This window comes from Muscardinus avellanarius, assembly GCF_963383645.1.
Source record: "Muscardinus avellanarius genome assembly, chromosome: 21".
NCBI lineage: Eukaryota > Metazoa > Chordata > Mammalia > Rodentia > Gliridae > Muscardinus > Muscardinus avellanarius.
Window position 1 is genome coordinate 4,903,350 of NC_137807.1, and position 22,011 is coordinate 4,925,360.

At 49.2% G+C, this 22,011-nt stretch overlaps 1 protein-coding gene across 1 annotated transcript in view; it reads left to right on the forward strand.

The window, feature by feature from the left end:
- Positions 1-3,450: 3,450 nt before the first annotated feature.
- Positions 3,451-22,011, forward strand: part of GLT1D1 (glycosyltransferase 1 domain containing 1) — a gene marked incomplete at both ends in the record, with an annotated part of 59,894 nt that continues 41,333 nt past the window's right edge. The window contains 4 exons of the mRNA XM_080717603.1: positions 3,451-3,518; positions 10,405-10,553; positions 12,880-12,985; positions 17,277-17,328. Coding sequence (XP_080573729.1) covers positions 3,451-3,518; positions 10,405-10,553; positions 12,880-12,985; positions 17,277-17,328 — 375 coding nt within the window. The remainder of the gene's footprint in view (positions 3,519-10,404; positions 10,554-12,879; positions 12,986-17,276; positions 17,329-22,011) is intronic.

Below are 22,011 nucleotides of genomic sequence, written 5' to 3' on the forward strand. Positions count from 1 at the left end.
AGCGATATCAGGCACCTCGTGATCACCCATTAAACAGGACTGCGATTGTGGCCGTTTATGAGGTCTGGAAAACTGGAAATATTAATAGTGGGTGTCTCAGAGCAGTGGGGTTTTTATAATTCTTTCTGCCCATCTGAATTTGTTAAGTGGAATTTGCTTACATAATAGAAATAAAATGGCAAGAGAATAAAAATACCCCACCCATACCAGGCTGTTTCTGGGAGCGGGTCAGCTGCACCTCTGTCTCCCTTTTAGCAAACCTGTGGCAGGTACAGGCTAGGACCCAGGTCCTTGGCTGCAGGCTCCATTTCTTACACCACTGGCGTGGGATCCTCCCTGCCGTGGCAGACACCCTCGGGCTGGCGTGGACGCCTCTGGGAGGAGAATCTCTAATAAAGTTATCAGGCTGGGCTCCACGGCCCACACCTGCAATCCCAGTCCTCAATTTTCAGTAGGGGGGGGGCACGCGCTAGTGTTTAGAGAAAAGAGGTACTTATGTTCTTATTTCCAGTTGACTTTCAAACCAACAGAATTTTTTTATTTTTATTTTTTTGCATTTGGTCACTTTCAAGCACTGTTAATGAAAGAAATCAGGAAGAGGAAACAGAACCAGGGCAGGTAAACCGCAGTCCACACACTCCTCTTCCTCCTCCTCCTCTTTTTGAGGTACTGGGGATGGAACCCAGGGGCATGCTACCTCTGAGCCACACCGCCAGCCCTATTTTTTATTTTTGTTTTGAAACAGGGTCTCGCTAGGTTGATGAGAGTATCATTGCTTGCTGAGGCTGTCCTTGAACCTGCCATCCTCCCACCTCAGCCTCCCAAGCACTGGGATGGCAGAGGTGTGCCACTGCACCCAGCCACGAGCACCCACAGCCTTTGCAGTTTGTAGTGCTGTAGAAAGATGCAGAGACTGAAACCTCCAAAGGAGGCACAGAAGCGGGGGGTCTCGGATTTTGCTTTTTATTGCCATCAAGGAAAAACGACACCAAGCACTAATTTTCATCACAAAGCTATCTCTAAAGCCAGTAGGCCCACCCGCCTCTCCCTGGAAAATGCTATTGCTTTTATACAGGATAGAGAATAAAGTTTTATTTTTCCCTGGTGCTAAGAGCTGGAAAAACTTTGTCTAAACAAACACAGTAATGAAAGAGGGAAAAAAGAGCCAGGCATGATGGCGCACGCTTGTAAGCCCAGTATTTGGGAGGCAGAGACAGGGAGATCGCGGGTTCACAGCCAGGCTCAGCAACTTAGTGAGACACTGTTTCCAAATAAAAAATAAAAGAGCCGGGCGTCGTGGCGCATGCTTGTAATCCCCGCGCTTGGGAGGCTGAGACAGGAGGATCACACAGGTTGGAAGCCAGCCTCAGCTACTGAGTGAGGCTCTCAGCAACTTAAGTGAGACCTTGTTTCCAAATAAAATATAAAATAGGTCTGGGAGTGTAGCCCAGAGGTAAAAAACCCCGGGGTTCCATCCCCAGCACCACCAATAAATAAATAAATAAGTCTGAGGGTGTAACCCAGAAGTAAAAGGCCCCCAAAAGCCAGAGTTTGCTTTTCATGTATTTTAGGAGCCTTATGTTAGAAGCATCCCAGGAGATCTAAGAGGTGCCCACAACCTTTCTTTCCCCCTCCTCCTCCCCAGTAACGATCTCTACATCCTCCATGGTAACGTATTTGCCTTTAGACCCTTTTATATTGCCTACGTGGATCATAAAGGATTCACCAGAGTGAACAGAGTAGCTGTGATATCACTTTTCTCATAACTGAATACAGCGTAAGGGAACGGGCCTCCAGAGAGATGTGTCTCTGGTGTGGATGAAGCAGGCGCGTTCCAGGAAACTCGGGCGCCAGGGGTTTCCGTGGGACCAACCCTCAGCGCCGACTCTGGCTTAGGAATTGGTGGTCTCGCAGGACAGAGGCCCGCAGCAGCACGCGCGGTCGGCGGCTGCCCACATTCAGCGATCGTGGAGCGCCTGGCGACCCGTGCCGGCCTCCCCGCCAGGCCAGCTACAGCAGAGGGACTCGGCTTTGAGGAGGTCCTGGCCCAGTCCATGCTGTGAAGCAGGATGGGATGGGGCAGTGGACAGGGACAAAGACCCGGGAGAGGGGAGGGAGGGCCGGCTGGGACAGACAGTGGAGGTCTCCTAAATGTCCCTCTCTCTCTCTCTGTAGTAGGGGGAATTGAGCCTAGGGCTCTGTTTTCAAGCCTCACCCTCAACCCTATTTTTTTTTTTTTTTTAATTTTGAAACAGGGTCTCACTAAGTTGAGGCTGGCTATGAACCTGCCATCGTCCTGTCTCAGCCTCCCAAGTACTGAGAGGATTAGCTTGTGCCATCACGGCTGGCATAAAGGACTGTGTGTGCGTGTGTGTGTGTGTGTGTGTGTGTGACTGCAGATTGAACCCAGTGATATTCTACCTCTGAGCTACACACCCAGCCCTCTTTGATTTTATTTGGAAACAGGGTCTCACTAAGTTGCTGAGAGCCTCACTAAGCAGCTGAGGCTGGCGGCCAACCTGCCATCCTCCTGCCTCAGCCTCCCAAGTACTGGGATTGCAAGCGTGCGCCACCACGCCCGGCTCTCTGGTTATTCTTAGTGAGGCGGGATAGAACAGTTAAGTGGAATAGGTAGGAGGATACATACAGAACAAGGGAAATACAACTTTCATATAAAAGCCCGTGGCACACACCGGTGATCCCAGTACTTGGGAGGCTGAGACAGGAGGATGGCAGGTTCAAGGCCAGTCTTAGCCAACTTAGTTCAAAGTGGCCTGTGTTATTCCTTGAGTGAGTGTGTGTGTGTGTGTGTGTGTGTGTGTGTGTGTGTGTTGCTCTTATAAATAAGTCTTTCTCTGTCTCTGTCTAGTGCTGAAATCCTTTTCTGACCAATCAGCCGGTCAGGACCTCTGTCTCCCCGGGGCCCTTTCTCCGAGGACATTCGCATTGCCCGGGTCAGGAGAGGGCTGGCCATGGGATAAACTCTGTCCCCTGGACTGTGTCCACCGCCCGCGTGTGGGGACGAGGCCCGGCCTACCTCTGGTCCCGTGGTGGCCACACCGGCCTTCACTGTGTCCAAGTCACCACGAGGGTGGACGCCCCCCCTTTACTCTGCGCGTCTGCCTGAGCCCCCCCTCCCCGCCCGCGCCCCCGCCCTCCCCGCGGACACCTGCCCGCGGCCGCCCCATCCCCATCCCCCATCCCCACCCTCATCTCCATCCCCATCCCCATCCCCACCCCCCATCCGTCCCATCCTCTCACCTCCCCACCCCATCCCCCCGCCCCTCCCGCCCCCTCCCCTGGCCCCAGGCCCATTCCCCCCTTCCCCAGGTCCCTTCCCCTCCCCTGCCCGGCCGCAGCCCCTGGGGCTCGGGTCCAGCAGGCGGCGGCCTGGAGCCCTCCCGAGCCCTGGCGGCGGCGGCGGGCGGCGTAGATGGGGGCGGCGGCGGCATGCGGCTGCTGTTCCTGGCGGTGCTGAGGCCGCACACGGGCAACGCCGTCACGGCCGGGCGGGTCCGGTAGGTGGGCGCGGGCCGCGCATCCCCGGGGGGCGGGGGCGCAAACGGCCGGGGGCGCCGGCCGGCGGGGCCGCCATGGGCCCTGGCCCCTGCTCAGCCTTTGGCTGCACTGCGAGCGCCCGGCAGGGATGGCCAGAGCCCTGCGGATCTAACCCCCAGCAGGCCTCCCCCGGCTCAGGGACACCTGCGCGGGCCCGAGGGCCGGGGAGCAGGGGCCGCGCCTCGGGGTGGGCTGGGGTCGCTATGCACCTGCGTCTCCATCAGTCCGTCGTCGGCTTCCTAAGGGGCCTGGGTACCAGGTCGGGAGAGCAGCTCCCGCTTCCCTCCAGCATCCTGCATCCCGGTCCTCCTCACCCTCCTAGCTGGTTATCTGCTTAGCACCAATCTTTCCCTGATTAATTAATTAATTAATTATTTTTTTTTTTTGCGGTACTGGGTATGGAACCCAGGGCATCCTACCTCTGAGCTACACCCCCAGCCCTATTTTTTATTCTTTACTTTGAAACAGGGTCTCACTAAGTTGCGGAGGGCCTCACCAAGGAGCTGAGGCTGTCCACGAACCTCGATCCTCCTGTCTCAGCCTCCCAAGGACTGAAATTACAGTCACACCACACCTGGCTTTTTTCTGCTTTTATCTTGCTTTCTGTGTTGGGCAGTTTGCCTTCTGGCTGCTGGAATGTAAACCCCCCGTGGTGTCTGGAGGGCAGGAGGGGCAGTTTCTTGCAACCCTGGCTGTCTGGTGTGCAGCAGGATGGGTCCTTATCAGCAGGCATCACTGAGGTTACCAAAGGGCCTGGACAGAGGCTCAGGTAGAGTAGCAGATACCTTATCATCCATCCATCCATCCATCCATCCATCCATCCATCCATCATCTATCTCAGCCGCACCCCCAACCTACCTGCCTCCATTTTCAACAGACTGTTGCTTTATGAAATTTCCTGATGTGCTTCCCTTCTGTGGCTCTGTTTCCTCATCATTAACTTGGGCCACCAATTCCTGTATGTCCCTTTCAGCTTAAAGAAGAAAAAAAAAAAAAAAAAAAGAAAAGAAAAGAAGAAAGAAAAAAGAAAGAAAAGAAAGATACTGTTCTCTGAATTTTTACCTGTTATTTATTTGGTTGTGTTGTGGTCCTGAGGTTTAAACCCAGGGGCATTCTGTCTCCGATCTACACCCCCAGCCCTGTTTTTTATTCTTTTTATTTTGGTCTCTCCTTTGTCCTGGGATCCATTTCCCAGGTGTGCCCTGGGCTGCTAGAGTGTGTGCAGGTGTTGATTTAACCCCACAGAATAGGATGTGACCCTTTCATAGCTGAGCTTGTACTGAGAATGGCTTTCATTGTGAAGCACACCTGCTGGTCGGGTCGGGGGGGGGGGCTGGCTTATGGGTCCCCCACATAGCTATGATCCCCTGAGGCTGAAGTCATTTGCCAGAGAATCTAAAATTTCACAGAACTGGGAAAATGGATCTACACCCACCCTAACCCTGAAGTTAAAGATGAAAGGGTGGCGAAGTCCCAAATTAATCTGGGTGTGGGGCTGCACACCTGTAATCCCAGTACTTGGAAGGCTGAGACAGGAAGGAGATCACAGGTTCGAGGCTGGCCTCAGCCACTTAGGGAGCCCCTCAGCAACTAAGTGAGACCCTGTTTCAAAATAAAAATAAATAAAATAGAGCTGGGGGTGTAGCTTGGAGGTAGAATGCCCTCAAGTTCAGTCTCTAGCAGCACACAAAACACAAACAAAAACAAAAAACAAAAAGTACTTTGAAACCAAGTGGGGAAAACTACTGCCTGCAGTCAAATACGGACACCTCTGCTTTAGGACCTCAAGTTGCCCTGGCGCCCAGCCACACCCGGGCATCTCTTTTTTAGGGGCGTCTCTTTTTTAGGGGCGTCTCACTGGCTCGGGCAGAGTCAAGCAGTTAGGACAGAGGCTCTCTGGCCCCCACACCCAAAGACACGTCCCTCTCTGTGCATCGCCACAGGAGTTTTCTGAGCCCTGTTCTCAGGCACACCCTGTGATATTTGCTGGCTGGCTGGCTGGCCCTACAGAACTGGAGCGTGGTCTGCAGGGCTCCTAAGGGCAGCGGGAAACGCGAGGATTTTGGCTTCCTGGGCTCAGTGGAGCGCATTGGCCCGAGTAGCTCAAGCTCGGGTGGAAGGCGGCGCCCGCGCTGACATTACTGTAAACATGTGGCGTCAATAACTGGACTTTGCAACAGTGAGTGCCCTTTCCCCACCCGGAACTCCGCGTGCAAGCTCTTCTACGCGAAAGGGAAGCACTTTCAACAGGAGTAAACTGGACCCCTGGTGGGGCAGAACCGAGATGGAGGCAAAGGTCGCCAGTCCCTGCACTCGCCCTCGTTTTTAAACTGGGCTGCTCTCTGCTACCGCTGTCCTGAGCTGTGCTTGCCCAGCCTTTGGGGAGAAGGAAAAACCCCTGAGGAGCCAGGCAAGATGGTGCACACTTGCAATCTCGGTAAATGAGAGGCCGGGACAGGAGGATTGCAGGTTGGAGGCCAGCCTCAGCCACTTAGCGAGACGCTCAGTAGCTTAAGACTCTGCTTCAAAATGAAATTAAAAAAAAAAGAAAAAAAAAAAGCCAAAAGCCAGGCGTGGTGCGCACGCTCGTCATCCCCGCGCTTGGGAGGCTGAGACAGGAGGATCGCACGGGTTCGAAGCCAGCCTCGGCTACTTAGTGAGGCTCTCGGCAACTTAGTGAGACCCTGTTTCCAAATAAAATAGAAAATAAGTCTAACAGTATGGCCCAGAGGTAGAAAGGCTCTGGGTTCCACGCCCAGGACCACCAAACAAAACAGAACAAAACGTCAGACTGGGGGTGTAGCTCAGAGGTAGGATGCCCCTGGTTTCAATCCCCAGTTCTGCAAACAAACACAAAAAAACTTCTTTTCCTAGAACTGACAAATGAATTATAAAAATCTTTTTAATTTTTGGAGATGTTTTCTTTCTCCAAAAGAAAGCTTTTTTTATGAAAAAAAAAAAAAAAACCCCAACAGATTTCTCGGACATAATAGGGGCTTCGTGGATACATTAGCGGAATTGAATTATTACTTGGCAGGAAGACTGAGAAGAGAGCAACGTAAAGGCGGCGGCTCGCGGCTAGAAATAAGGGGGGACTTTAGTCCGCAGAGAATTAAGTTTAAGAAAATTATTTACAATATTTATGAGGTCATAGAGTTGGTGTCAAAATGCTATTTAAAGAAGCATTAGCAGGTCGGGGCAGCCCATTATCCCGCATCTCATTGCCTGGCGCCCCCTGCCCTGCCCGCTCCCTACCTAGGATTCTGCAGAAAGCGCGCCTGGCCTCTGGAGGACGGATTCTCAATCCGAGCAGAATTCAGACTCCCTCCCATCTATCAACACGCTTCCCTTGGGTCCTCGTTTCTTAGGGCTTTCAGAACGTGAAATAGCAATTATTCCCCTCTGCTCAGAAGCAGGTGGGTGCGTGCGTGCGTGCGTGTGTGTGCGTGTGTGTGTGTGTATGTGTGCGTGTGTGTGTGTGCGTGCGTGCGTGCGTGCGTCACTAGGTCGCTGAGAGTCGCACTACTAGCTGAGGCTGTCCTCAGACCCGTGATCCTCCTGTCTCGGCCTCCCAAATACTGGGACTACAGGCGCGCCTCAGGCCATGGTATGATATCCAGGCCACACCGAGCGACAGCCACGTGGTCCACAGGTTCGTCGTGGCTAATGGCCGCCGACACTTCCGAAGGCTGCGGAGTCTGGGGGAGGGGCGCTGTTACTGATGAAGGGCAGCTGGACTGGAGTCATCAGTGAGAACAGGAAGACGGGGACATGGAGTGTGGCTGGCCTGGTGTTGCACACCTGTAATCCTTGGGAGGCTGAGAGAGGAGGATCGCAGCTTCAAGGACAGCTTCAGCAATAAAGCGAGACCTTCGGCAATCCAGTGAGACCCTGTTTCAAAACAAAAAATTAAAAAGGACGGGAGTGTAGCTGGTTATGGTAGGTTATGCTCCTGGGTCCCCAGTACCCAAACAAACAAACAAACAAACAAAAAAAGAGAGAGAGAGAGAAGCAATCTCTCAAATGCTTGGAATCCCAGTACTTGGGAGGCTGACAGGAGGATCTGAGTTTACGCCTCAGCTACCTAGTGAGGCCCTCTGCAACTTAGACCCTGTTTCAAAGAAAAAGAATAAAATAGGGCTGGGGGTGTGGCTCAGAGGTAGAATGCCACCCCCAGTACCCCCCCCCCCCCCCGCACACGCACATAAAAATAAAAATAAAATAGGGCTGGGGGATAGCTTGGAGGTAGAAGGCCTCACACACACACACACACACACACACACACACACACACACACACACACAATTAAAATAAAGTAGGGCTTAGGGTATAGCTTGGAGAATGTCCCTGGATTCAATCCCAGTCCCACAAAGTAAACAAACACTTAAATAAGTAAAATACGTAAATAAATAAAGTGCTGGGTGTGACTCAGAGGTTGCATACCCAGTACCAAACAAAGAAAGAGAAATAAAAGGAATATACCATGTGCTTCAAGAGCATAAATCAACTTTGATCTTAAGAACTTACTTTTTTCCGCATTTGCACTGTGGTAGGAACACCTTTCTCCTGATCCTCCTCTTCCTCTTCTTTTCTTTTTTCTTTCTTCTTCTTTTCTTTTTTCTCTCTTTCCTTCTTTCTTTCCTTCCTTCCTTCCTTCCTTCCTTCCTTCCTTCCTTCCTTCCTTCCTTTCTTTCTTTCTTTCTTTCTTTCTTTCTTTCTTTCTTTCTTTCTTTCTTTCTTTCTGCTATGAACTAAATCCACAGGCATTCTGCCTCCAGCTACACACCCCAGCCCTCTTCATGTTCTGAAACAGTGACTGGCTGACTCAGAGGGTCCTGCTAAGTAGCGGAGGCTGGCCACACACTCGAGGTCCTCCTGCCTCAGCCTCCCACGCCCTGGGCTCACAGGCGTGCGCCACCACGCCCGTTCTCATTCTCACGATTGTGCCTCGTTGTCCCGAAACACAGACAGCTGATTCATCTGGTGTTGGGCTAAGGAAATTTCTCCCCTGCCAGAGGAAACTGGACATGGCTACGTTGGACTGGGATTCCGTACTGTCTTGCTGTCTGGATGATTCGAGAGGTTTTCGAGGGTAATTCTGAGTGTACTTGATTATCCTCTCTTGCTGAGTTTGTAACCAGAGCCCCGTGTAGCTGCAGCAGAAAGGGATGTAACAGACACAGGGCATGGCAGAAATGTCAGGAGGCCGCCAGAGTTCTCTGAAGAGGGCTGGCACCCACGCGCACCATGACAGAGGCGGACAGGTGCAGCGGAGCTGAGCTGGGCGGCGCCCGGCAGGAGGAGCGCAGGGCTGGGGCCATGGCGGCAGCAGTGGGGCATGTCTGGAAGCCCAGGGGATGCTCGTGCTGGGCTAAGGCATCTGGACTTCATGCCAGGGGCCTGGGCCGCCGTTACTTTATTCAGTAAACAAGACTGATATGAAGCCACGCTTGTGTCTTTAGTTGGACTGGCTGCAGTGAGCTGTCTGAAGGTTTAAACAGAACAAAGGCCTGGTTTCAGGTGTGGTGCTTCTGCACACAGAGATACGCACCTTAAGCAACCATGACAGACACACACACCGGGTAAAATATACCCACCAGGGAAAAGGGTGTGCGTGGAAGACGGTCTCCCTCCCACCGTGGCCTGTCGTTAGTCATCATTACTACTCCTTTCTTCTCTTCTCTCTTCTTCTCCTCCCCTTCCTCCTCCTCCTCCCCTCCCTCCTCCTCTTTCTCTTCCTCTTCTTCTTCCTACTTCTCCTCCTTCTCTTCCTCCTCCTTCTACTTCTTGGTCCTGGAGATTGAACCTAAGGGTGTTCTATCTCTGAGCTACACCCCAGTTTTTGAGAGCCTCACTAAGTAGCTGAGACTGTCCTCGAACCTGCAATCCTCCTGTCTCCATCTCCCAACCACGGGGATTACAAGTGTGCACAACCACGACTGGCTTGCGACACATTTCTCAGGTACGCCTCTGGAGACAGGCCACGCCAGCACGGCGTGTACAGTCTAGTTTAGGCTTATGCCAGCAGCGGCTGCGCTGAAGTGTGGAGAAAGAGAAGAGACGTATTGGAAAGGGGTGTTATTTCTGAAGGCAGAATGGAAAAGCCACGAAGTAGTTTCTGCAGCTATGATTATACGTCATTTTAAAGACATGGATGACCGTGGCCTACGGACAAACTTTGGGTCCCATTCACAATGAAGGGACAAGGGAGGGGGTGAAAATGGAGTCAAGAGGTGAAGAATCGTCTGGTCCTGGAGAAGGAAGAGCGTGTTCCAGGTCTCCGGTCAGCCACGCCAGTGGGCAAATAGCGACTGTCATGGGCTGTGAGCCTTCTTTGGTATTTAAAGGCAGATTTTCTAATAAAAGGCAATGTGATAAGTAAATACCATTAGTGGAACTGACTTAAAATTATAATCACAGATGATCATAATCATCTGATAATCATAGATTGTAATAATCATGACTCTGAGCCGCCTTCTGTATTTTAAGGCAGATCTTCAAATAATGAACAATTTCGTAAATAAATACTATTAGTGTAACCGACTTAAAATTATAATCATAGTTGCAACTTACAGCATATTAATTTTCTTTTTTATTTCTTCTCTCTCATTTGTTAATTTTTTTTTTGGGGGGGTGGTACTGGGGATGGAAGCCAGGGGCATTCTACCTCCGAGCTACACTCCCAGCCCAGTTTTTTATTCTTTATTTTGAAACAGGGTCTCACTGGGTTGCAAAGAGCCTCAGTAAGTAGCGGAGGCTGGCCGCGAGCCGGGATCCTCCTGTCTCGGCCTCCCGAGTGCTGGGATGACGAGCGCGCCCACCACGCCCGGCTCTTTATTTCCTAAGGGACCATCTAGAAGCCGCGGGACACGTGTGCATCCTCAAAGATGCCTTTGACTTTGAAAGCCCATCTGAAATCGCAGGACTCCTGGCGGCGGAGAGCTGTGAGGCCGCGCTGGCTCTCCACCTCTACAGGGGAGGCCGCCTTCTGCAAGGTAAGCCCTGCTCGTCTACAGTGAGATGGTGGAAATGCCGGAACCCAGCCAGGCGCCGGCGCTCCTGCCCGTCATCTCAGTGCCTGGGAGGCTGAGGCAGGAGGATTACTGGGGACAGCCTCAGCAGCGTAGAAAGGCACTCAGAAACCGCACAAGACTCTGTTTCAAAACGAAAGATAAAAAGGGCTGGCGATATGGCCGGGAGGTAGAATTCCCGGGTTCAATCCCTACAGTAACAAACAAACAATAAACAGTAAGAAATGCTGGAGACCAGAAGTACCTGTAATGTATGAAATGCGCACAGAGGTGTACCGTTTACCCAGTTCACAAACAGAGGGGCTGCGGAATCTCTTCATTTGGTTTTCTCTGAGCGATTTCCTAAAATATGATTCCTGTGGTGACAAAACAGAATTAACTGGATACGGGAGTGTGTTTACGGTGTGCCGAGTATTATCCTGAACTTTTTTCAACGTCTATTTTTTGTTTCGAAGCATAGTTTTCAACAGTTAAAAGTGGGATTTTCTTATAAACATAGAAAATGAGCATTTATGAACCATATTTTATTCCTCTGATTAGTGAGGAAAGTACTATGGTGTTAAAGCTAGTTTACAACATTTGTGAGCAACTGGAGCAATTTATCTAAGGCAATTTAAACAAAGATCTCAGAATAGGATCACTAGGCTAGCTGCAAAGCTGGCTAAGGTCCAGTAGAACCACGGGCCCTAAGCAACGGGGCTCTCTTCTGTACAGCACAGAAATGGTTCACATCTCTACCCAACACAGAGCTACGGGTTAGTTGATGTGCATACACAGCTAACATTACTCACCATTAGTGATAGGTAGTAAAGTCAAAGGACAGTACATTTTTATATCATTTTATCCATCCTTGGGGGACCTAAATATTGCTTCCCAGGACCTGTCTCAGTCATGCTCCTGGGTTCAAACCCCAGTACTGCAAAAAATAAAATAAAATAAAATAAAATTACAAAGGGCTGGGGGTATATGCAGTTCACAGGTAGAATGCCCCTGGATTCAATCCTCATTATCCAACCTCAGGTAAAATAAAAAAAAAAAAAAAAAAAAAACACCGACTCTCAGGGGCTTAGCATCTTTGAGAAGTCGCAAGGCAAACTCAAGTTAGGCTTGATCTAGTCGGGCATGGTGGCACACACCTGTAATCCCAGCATTCGGGAGGCTGAGACTGAAGGATCGCGGTTCGCGGACAGCCTCAGCTACTTAGTGAGGCCCTCTGCAACTCAGTGAGACCTGGTTTCAAAATAAAAAATAAGAAATAGGGCAGGGGGTGTAGCTCGGAGGTCGTATGCCCCTGGGTTCCATTCTCAGACTCCGCCCCCCCAAAAAAAATTAGGCTTGATCTGTTGAGGGTTTTGCGAGCTGTAGGCTGTTTTGAAATTGCTAAGTGATCTTTGGAAGTCCTTTCAGGCCTTTTGGGAGTGAAGAGCTTGTGATGAGCCAGGGGTTTAGTTGATTGGGTGTGCAGTCTCAATATCGTCCACTTCTGTGTTCATAAATTGCTTATTTATTTATTTCTGATGCTGGGGATTACGCCCAGAGGCATTCCATCTCTGAGCTATATCCCTAGCCCTTTATTTTTATTTTTATTTTTATTTTGAAACGGAGTCTCTCTACATTGACGAGTCTCATTTCTTGCTGAGGCGGTCCTCCAATCTACGACCCTCCGATCTCAGCCTCCCAAGTCCTGGGTTTCACGCTCCAGCCGGGAACGTTTACCCTGGCCTCAGCCCTCCTGCACCACCAGTCTCTGCCCCTTGCGAGCTCCTTCCTGCCTCGCACGCTGAGCACCTCGCCGTCTGATTCTTACTCCGGTCCTGCCAGCCATGATTTATGGCTCCCGTCGGGCTGGGCGCTCCTGGGAGACTTTGTCAAGATCCTGTCTCAGGCGTCCCCTCCCCGCTGCCAGATGGTGCGGTGATGGACGAGGGCACTCCGCCGTCTGGAGGCCCCCTTGTCCGTCGCGAATCTCCATGCGTGCAGATGAGCTCGTTTCCTAGGAATCATCAACCTGGCTGTGATCGATGGGGGCGGGCGATATTTTTCATTCGTTAAAATTTAAAGCAAATTAATTGAGAAAATAGTCCCGACAGCCGTGGTCGGTGTCTGCCGTGATTAATCTCAAGTGTCGTGTTTATGATAGGGATGCTGTCCAGGAGAGCTGGGCGGAACTCTACAGTCGGCAAAACGCAGCCCCGCGCGGCTGGCGCTCTGGGAAGGCCAGCCCTTAATGCCCAGGCCGGTGGAGCGCTCACGCAGCTCCACCCTGGGTCCGTCTTGTTCTCATCCCCAGGCCTCCAGGTTCCTTTTGGAATCATCTTCGGTGGAACTGATTTGAACGAAGATGCCAACCAGGGAGAAAAAAAGCAAGTGATGGACAGAGTTCTTGAGGAAGCCAGGTAAACGCGCTGGAGAGTTTTCCCTGAGTGGGACCCTGCCAGCCCACGATGCAATTCATTGAAACCAGATGGAGAAGACCAGTTGTTTTGGGGCAGTTTACATCTCACCAGTGAAACCAATTCGATACCATCTTTTCTTTCTTTGAGCTTGGTTTTATTTGCCCAAATTGAATTATCAGTGTGTGTGTGTGTGTGTGTGTGTGTGTGTGTGTGTGGTAGGGAGGGTCTTCTGTCACTGAGATACATCCCAAGACCTTTTCAGCTCCATTAATTAATTCATTTATTGGTTTACTCCTTTTTTCGGTGATACTGAGAAATGAACCCGGAGTCATTCTACTTCCGAGATACACCACCTATTTTATTTTGTAACCAGGTCTCGCTAGGTGGATGAGAGTCTCACTACTTGCTAGGGCTGTCCTTGAACCTGTGATCTTCTTGTCTCAGCCTCCCAAGTACTGGAATTACAAGCATGCACCGTCGTGCTCGGCTTTATTCCTATTTATTTTATTCTCTTTTTTCCGTAGTGCTGGGAATTGAACCCAGGATATCGTACATGGCAGCCAAGCACTCTATTGCTGAGCTGTGACCTCAGCCTTTATTACTGATTGATTTGATTTTGAAGCCGGGTCTCCCTAAGTTACCGCTGGCTGGCCTTGAACCTGCAACCCTCCTGTCTCCGCCTCCCCCAAATCAAATGCCACCACGCCTGGCACGCATCACCACTGTAAACAGGGCATGGTGCCGGACCTTCAGTTAATATTGAAAGAACGTGCTCACTAGGAAGGACCAGCGTCAAGGTAGAGCCTCCAAGGCCCCTATTTCTATTGGTTCTCATCTTTCGACGGCCATCCGGACGATGAATCCCGTGATTCATCACACTGATGAGGGCAGAGCCCTCATGACCCCCTCGCTCCCCGAAGCCCCTCCTCTGGACTTGGCCGCGCGGGGCCCAAGCCCTCCTTCCACACACTAGTCCTTGGGGGATGCTTCCTGTCCCGACCGTGACCACGGTCACATTTGCGTCGCACATTTGCTGGAGTGAATTGAGTCCTGGTAGAAAAGTCATTCTCTACATAACAAATGAAATAATCAGAATTTAAATACCAGCCAGGCAAATCCTCTATGATCAGATGGAAATTGCAGAAAAAGTGAAGTTGCCTTTTTTTTTTTTTTTAACAAAAAAGATAATGTAGAGCCAGGTGTGGTGGCGCGCGCTCGTCATCCCAGCATTCGGGAGGCTGAGACCGGAGGATCGCGGTTCGCGGACAGCCTCAGCTACTTAGTGAGGCCCTCTGCAACTCAGTGAGACCCTGTTTCAAAATAAAGAATAAAAAATAGGGCAGGGGGTGTAGCTTGGAGGTAGAATGCACCTGGGTTCCATCCCCAGACCCGCAAAAAAAAAAAAATAGGGCTGGGGGTGCAGTTCGGAGGTCAAATGGTCGCTGTGTTCCATCCCCAACATCCCCCCCGCCCCCCACAAAAGATAACGCGCTCCTGGTGGCCTGCACCTGCTATTCCAGTACTTGGGAAGATGAGACACGAGGATCACAGGTTTGGGGGCAAGCCTCATAGTAAGACCTATTAATAGTAATAATAATAATAATAATAATGATAATAAATATAGGGTTGGGGATATATCTCAAAGAGGTAGAATTCTCGCTTGTAATCCCAGTGCTGTGAGGCTGAGACAGAGGGATCACAGATTCAAAACTAGCCTCAGTAATTTAGGAGAGCCTCCCTCAGCAACTTAGGTCCTGTCTCAAAGTGAAAAATAAAACTGGGCTGGGGATGTAGCTCGGAAGTAGAATGTCCCTGCGTTCAATCTCCAGTATCACACACACACACACACACACACACACACACACACACACACACACACACACAAGAGTCACACACACACATACCGCGTGCATGCCTGTGTGCCCCTGCGTGCGTGCCATTCCAGTAAGCACAGGCACCGTGACTCTGGGTCGCCTTGAAAGGTGATTCGTCATTCCAGGTTTTCTGCGTGCTGCTGTTCTTACACACTAAAAATTTATTTCCTTTTCCTAGATTCATGCCATTTGCAATGCACAGTCTCATAGGAGGAAAATAATTCTGTTTGCTAGAAACAATATTAAACGGGTCTGTCTTCCAGCGTTAGCGCTAGTATTATTCATTGCATTGTTACTAAAGCAAACATTGATTTTTATTGGGGGGTATTGATTGAGGCTCGTGGGTAAGAAAGCCCCATGAATCATAGATTTCTTGTCTCACACAAGGCAGCACGCTTTCCTGTAAGACAAAATATTGAACCTGTCTAACTTTACGGGCATGCGTTCCGTTTCTAATCAAATAAGTTTTAAATGGGTGTGTTTTTCTAAAGGGTAGAATTTGAACTATTTTAGTAGGTTAAATATCTTTCCTATGTAGAAGACTATTTGATCTTAAATGAGCTTTTGCACTTATAAGTCTTATAATACTTTGGTAATTATATTATTGCAATTATTATTATTATTATTATTATTATTATTAATTATTTTTGTGAGTCTGGGGATAGAACCCAGGGGCATTCGACCTCTGAGCTACACTCCCTGCCCAGATTTTATTCTTTATTTTGAAACTGGGTCTCACTGAGTTGCAGAGGGCCTCATTAAGTAGCTGAGGCTGTCCGTGAACCGCCATCCTTCGGTCTCAGCCTCCCGAATGCTGGGATGACAAGTGTGCGCCACCACGCCCGGCTGGTATTATATTATTGATATCAACATTAAATGAAGAGTATCTGAAACTCAAGGAATTGTTTGGGGATGCGGCATCCAGGTACATTTTGGAAAAAAGTGTTAAACAAATGAACAAAAAAGAATTAGTGTGGAATGAAATGCCACAAATATAGTTTCATAATTAGAAAATACATAACACCTGTCAGGGTAAGCTATATGAATTTGCTGTTTTGGAGTTCAAAAATAGCGGAATAATGATAATTTCATATGCATGTGGAATTATATCGTATATATTACTATCATATATATTTTGTTAGTGGTACTGGTGATTGAACCCAGGGGTTTTCTACCTCTGGGTTATACCCCTAGCCCTATTTTATTTTATTTTATTTTTTTTTGAAACAAGGTCTCACTAAATTGCAGATGCCTATCAGGCATGGTGGCGCACACTTGTAAATACCAGTAGTTGGGAGTCTGAGACAGGAGGATCACAGGCTCACGGCCAGCCTCAATTACTTAGCAAGGCTCTCTGCAACTTAGTAAGACCCTGTTTTAAAATAAACAATAAGCCAGGCGTGGTGGCGCACACTTGTAATCCCTGCACTTGGGAGGCGGAGACAGGAGGATCACGCAGGTTTGAAGCCAGCCTCGCTGGCTTAAGAGACCCTGTTTCCAAATAAAAAAATATAAAATAGGTCTGGGAGTGTAGCCCGGAGGTAGAAGGGTTTCTAGGAACTCCAGCACCACCAAAAACAAAAAACAAAAAACAATAAAATAGGACTGGAGGTGTAGCTCAAAGATAGAGCCCCCTTGGGTTCAATTCCCCATACCACAAAAAGAAAAGAAAAGAAAAAAAGGACTGGAAGTGTAGCTCAGAGATAGAATGTCTCTAGGTTCCATCCCTAGTACCACAACAAAATAAATTGTTATGACCTTGATAAGTTGCGGAGACTGACCTCAGAGCTGAACCTAAGCTCCTCCTGTTTCAGCCTCCCAAATAGCACGCCCAGAGAAGGGTGATATTTTAAGTTTCCTTTCTGTCCTGGGACCTTTGGGCTAGACATCTCAGCAGGGAGGGAGGAGGTGAGGTATCCCAGCAGGGAGCTGCCATCTGGGACAGAGAAATGTGTCTGTCAGGTGTGTGGCACTGTTTTGTTTTTCTTTTTCTATTTTTTTTTTTTTTTTTTTTTTTTTTTTTTTGCGGTACTGGGGATGAAGCCCGGGGCATTCTACCTCCAAGCTACACCCACAGCCCTATTTTAATTTTTTTTTTAAATTTTGAGACAGGGTCTCACTAAGTTGCAGGGGTCTCACTTAACGCTGAAGCTGGCCTCAAACTTTCAATTCTCCCGTCTCAGCCTCCCCAAGCACTAGGGTGACGGGCATGTGCCACCATGCTGGCTTGAGTGTGCCACCTTTGAGGTGAACAGAGATTAAACCTAACGGCTAGCGGCCACGCGCACTAAAGACCGATTTCCCTTTAAACGCAGTGTCTTAACTCGTCTCTGTTAACCTGCGCCAAACGGCCCTTCCACTCTGAGGCTAAATGAATTCTGGCTAAATGAATTCTTGTTATTTTTTTCCTTTGCTAGATTCGCGGTGGCTTTCACGGAGCCAATGAGGGAGAGGGCGCAGATGTACTGGGTAAGTGTTGGTGCTGGGTTATTACCTTGACTGCGCCGGTGGAACTGCAGAGTCAGGAGGCTGAACAGCAGACTTTTGGGTTTTGTTTGGGGGTATGTGTACGTGTGCGTGGGTGTGCGTGCGTGCGTGCGCATGTGCACGGTCCTGGGAATGGAACCCAGGGGCATTCTATCTCCGAGCTATACCTCTACCTCAGTTTTATCTTTTATTCGGAAATGGTCTTGTTAATTGCTGTCAACCTCACTAGTTAGCTGAGACTGTCTTTGAACTTTTGATTCTCCTGTCTCAGCCTCCCAAGTACTGGGGTTACAGGTGTGCGCCACTATCTCTGCTTGAAGGGCAGTTTTTTTGTGTGTGATACTGGGTATGGAACCCAGGGGCATTCTACCTCTGAGCTATACCCCCTGGCCTATTTTTTATTCTTTATTTTGAAACAGGGTCTCACTAAGTTGTTGAGAGCCTCACTGCTTGCCGAGGCTGTCCTTGAACCTCTGATCTTCCTGTCTCAGCCTCCCAAGTACTGGGATTACAGGCGTGCACCACCATGCCCGAGCATTTGAAACCCCAAATCAGCTGGGCTTGGTGATTTTTTTGGGGGGGTACTGGGAATTGAGCCCAGGGGTATCCTACCTCTGAGGTAAGCCCTCAGCCCCCACCCCCCTTTTTGTGGTACTGGGGATGGAACCCAGGGGCATTCTACCTCTGAGCTATACCCCCTGCCCTATTTTTTATTCTTTATTTTGAAACAGGGTCTCACTAAGTTACGGAGGGCCTCACTAGATACCTGAGGCTGTCTATGGACCGTGATGCTCCGGTCTCAGGCTCCCAAATGCTGGGATTACAAGCCTGTGCCACCACTCCCAGCTTGTAATCTTTATTTTTGTGTGTGTGTGGTACTGGGGATTTCTAACTCTGAGCTATATCCCCAGCCCTAGTTTTTAATCTTTATTTTGAAACAGGGTCTCACTGAGTTGCAAAGGGCCTAAGTAGCTGAGGGAGGCTATGCACAAACCATGATCCTCCTGTCTCAGCCTCCCGAATGCTGGGATTACAAGCACGTGCCACTATGCCTGGCTCCTGGGTTCAATCTTCAGCACCAAAAAAAAAAAAAAAAAAAAAAAAAAAAAAATGTGGTGGCGCACGCTTTTAATCCCAGCATTCAGGAGGCTGAGACTGGAGGTTCGCGGTTTGAGGACAGCCTCAGCTACTTAGTGAGGCCCTCTGCAATTTAGTGAGACCCTGTTTCAAAATAAAAGAATAAAAAATGACGCAGGGGGTGTAACTCGGAGGTCAAATGCCCCTAGGTTCCATTCCCAAACCTGAAAAAAAATAAAAAAGAATTTTAATGTTTTGAACCCTGGGGTCAAGTGGTCAGAATCAGACATCCTGCCTCTCGAAGCGCAGTACTTGGTGTAGACGCCTAGAGGGACCTCTGTCCTGATGACTCCTACAAGTGCAAACTAAACCGCCCCCTGCAAGCACTGGCAGATCTCCCAGTCTCGATTCATGGTAAAGCAGGTCACCAGTTAAAATCAGCCAGGGGCGAAGAAGAGGCCAGGAGTCAGGGTGGCCTCAGAGGCAGAATCTCCCGTTCTCCCTCTCTTGAATCAAAAGGTACTTCTTTGGTGTCTGTCTGTGACGGGACCTGTGGAATGTGACCGCTAGGAAAGTTGTCGGAGCTCAGCGTCCCGGTGTTTACTGAGCCTTATTGTGTAGGTGTGATTGACTGAGCCATTGCCCCTGGGTTGAACTTGACCTCCACCGTGTCACCTGTTCAAAGTCTTGCGATTTTCCCTTCCTGGCCGGGCCATTCCCAACCCTAGGACTCAGGGGCTTGGCTGGCGCCACCCTATGATCCCGGTGAACTCCCAGCCCCACACAGACATCGCCACCAGCTGTCACTTGCTCTGCTTCCCGGAAACCGGAGGGTAGAGGGCAAGGTCTGGCCGCAGTCTAACTACACATTCTCTATATCCAAAATTTCAGCCTCTCTTCCGGCAACCGGTATGAAAAAAACAGATTTCTTTGCTTGTCTGTGCTTTTTTGTGGTGCTGAAAATGGAACCCAGGGGCATTCTCCCTCCCCAGCTGCAGCCCCAGCCCTATTTTCTAGTCCTTTTTATGTTTGAAACAGGGTCTCGCTGAGTTGCGAAGGGTCGCACTAAATAGCTGAGGCTGTCCGCGAACTACGATCCTCCGGTCTCTGCCTCCCAAATGCTGGGGTTATAAGTGTGCACCGCCACACCTGGCTTATTTCTTATGTTTTGAAACAGGGTCTCACTGAGTTGCAAAGGGACTCATTATGTAGCAGAGGCTGTCCGTGAATTGCGATCCTCCTGTCTCAGCCTCCCAAATGCTGGGATTACAAGCGTACGCCACCACGCCCGGCTCCCATTTTTTAATTTTTAACTTGGAAACAGTGTCTCACTAAGTTCCTGTGGCTGGTTTTGAACCTGTGATCCTCCTGTCTCAGTCTCCCAAGTACTGGGATGACAAGTGTGCACCACCACATTGGGGTGAGACTGAGATGTTTGACATCATTTTGGTACTGAGACGTCAACACTTGTCTGTATTTCCCACCTGGGTTTGAACTAACTTTGTTTCCGGTGCCCAGGAGTGTAGGTGGCTGGGCCACTCTGTTGATTTATCTGTGTTGTCCCCATCCCCAGGAAGAGCCTACTTTGAGATGTCTAAAGGACTCAGGTGACGGGGTCTGACCCCAGGAGATAGGAAGGCGCCCAGGAAGGGTTTTTATAGTGACCTGCCAGTTAACTTCAATCCAGGAAAGGCAGGGTGGCCTTTTAGAGATGAAATTGTGAGTTGGTGTGGTGGTGCAACATGCTTATAATTCCATTACTTGGGAGGCTGAGACAGGAGGATCGCAAGTAGAGAGGCTTACTAACCTATAGAGACTTTGTATTAAAATAGAAATAAAATAGGGCTGGGGGTGTTGCTCAGAGGTAGAATGTCCCTGAGTTCACTCTCCAGTAACACACACACACACACACACACACACACACACACACACACTGGGGTCCCGGCGCTGGGTTTATTATCTAGGCTGTCCAAGGCTACACAGATTAGCTTGATTGGATTTCAATAGAGTTTTATCTGCTTTAACTTGAAATGGTCTCACTTAGGCTCAGGTTGTTAGCTTTAGTGCTGTTTTTATTAGCTGATAGGACCTACTTTGTAGAGAACACAACGCCCAAGGGTTCCTCATCACCTTGGTCCTGTTTGGGGCAGCCTTACTCTGTTGGTTTGTCGTATTAGACCCTAGATTTGGCATTTTTAAGAACCTGATTCTTTGTACTGGTCATTGAACTCAGAAGCATTCTACTTCTGAGCTACATCTCCAGCCCTATTTTATTTTATTTTATTTGGAAACAGAGTCTCACTAAATTGCTGAGGGTTTGGCTAAGTTGCTGAGGCTGCCCTCAGACCTAGGATCCTCTTACCTCAGCCTCCTGGAGAGTACTGGGAATCCACCCATGAGCTACCACGCCTGGCTTTTTTCTTTCTTTTTGATATTGGGGATTGAATCCAGGGGGTTTCTACCTCCAGGCTACATCCCCAGCCCTTTCTATTTTTTATTTGGAAACAGGATCTCACGAAGTTGCTGAGTCTACTAGGTTGCTGAAGCTGGCCTCGAACATGTGGTTCTCCTGTCCAATACTCCCCAATACTCCCAGTCTGCACTACCACACCTGTAATTGGGAGAGATGAGACGGGGGACCCAGGATCCTCGCTCTTGACCAAAATCCTGGGTCCTTTAAGTTTTATCTCTCTGATTGTTCCATGTTGGATTGGGTAGGACAATATCCCCATCCGCCCTAGGAATATGAATATATATATATATATATATATATATATATATATATATATATATATATATATATTGGCTTCCAAGAGTAGAAAGTTTTAACTTCAGAAGCTAACCCAAGAATGGGAAGTCGTCTGGTGGTGGCCGCCTCTCATGCTGTCTTAAGAAGATACCAGTCAGCATTTGTTTCTCTTACAAAGCCATGCTTATTTTTAGATGCCTATCCAAAATGGCACTGGCTTAGCCGGTGGTGGTGGCGCAGGCTTGTAACCCCGGTGCTTGGGAGGCTGAGACAGGAGGATCACAGGTTCAAGGACGGCCCCAGTGAGTAGTGAGACTCTCATCAACCTAGTGAGACCCTGTTTCAAAAGAAAAAGAAAAACTAGGGCTGAGGGTGTAGCTCGGAGGTAGAATGCCCCTGGGTTCAATTTCCAGTACCAGAGAAAAACAAAACAAAGCAAAAAACAACAGCAACAACGAAACCACTGGCTTTTTACATGTAATAATATGCCACGTTAAGTAGTATTTTCTCATAGACATTAAAACGGAGTCTTATCCATCCCACTCCCCCATCTATTCAGTTTTCTTTTGAATTAATATTAAAAATGAGATGAGTTAAAAAGCGTCGATGGGGGGATCTGGCAAGACAAATGATACACAGGGGCTTTGATTCATTTCAGGACACATGAAGCAATAAATATTGAACTAGGGAAACTAACTACTGTTGGTGACATTTCAACACAGAACATGTTTTTCAAAACCAATCCAAGCCAGTTTACCTTTGCCCGACCCCTCTCCTCTCCTCCTCCTCCTCCTCATCCTCATCCTCGTCCTCCTCCTCCTCCTCCTTGTCCTCATCGC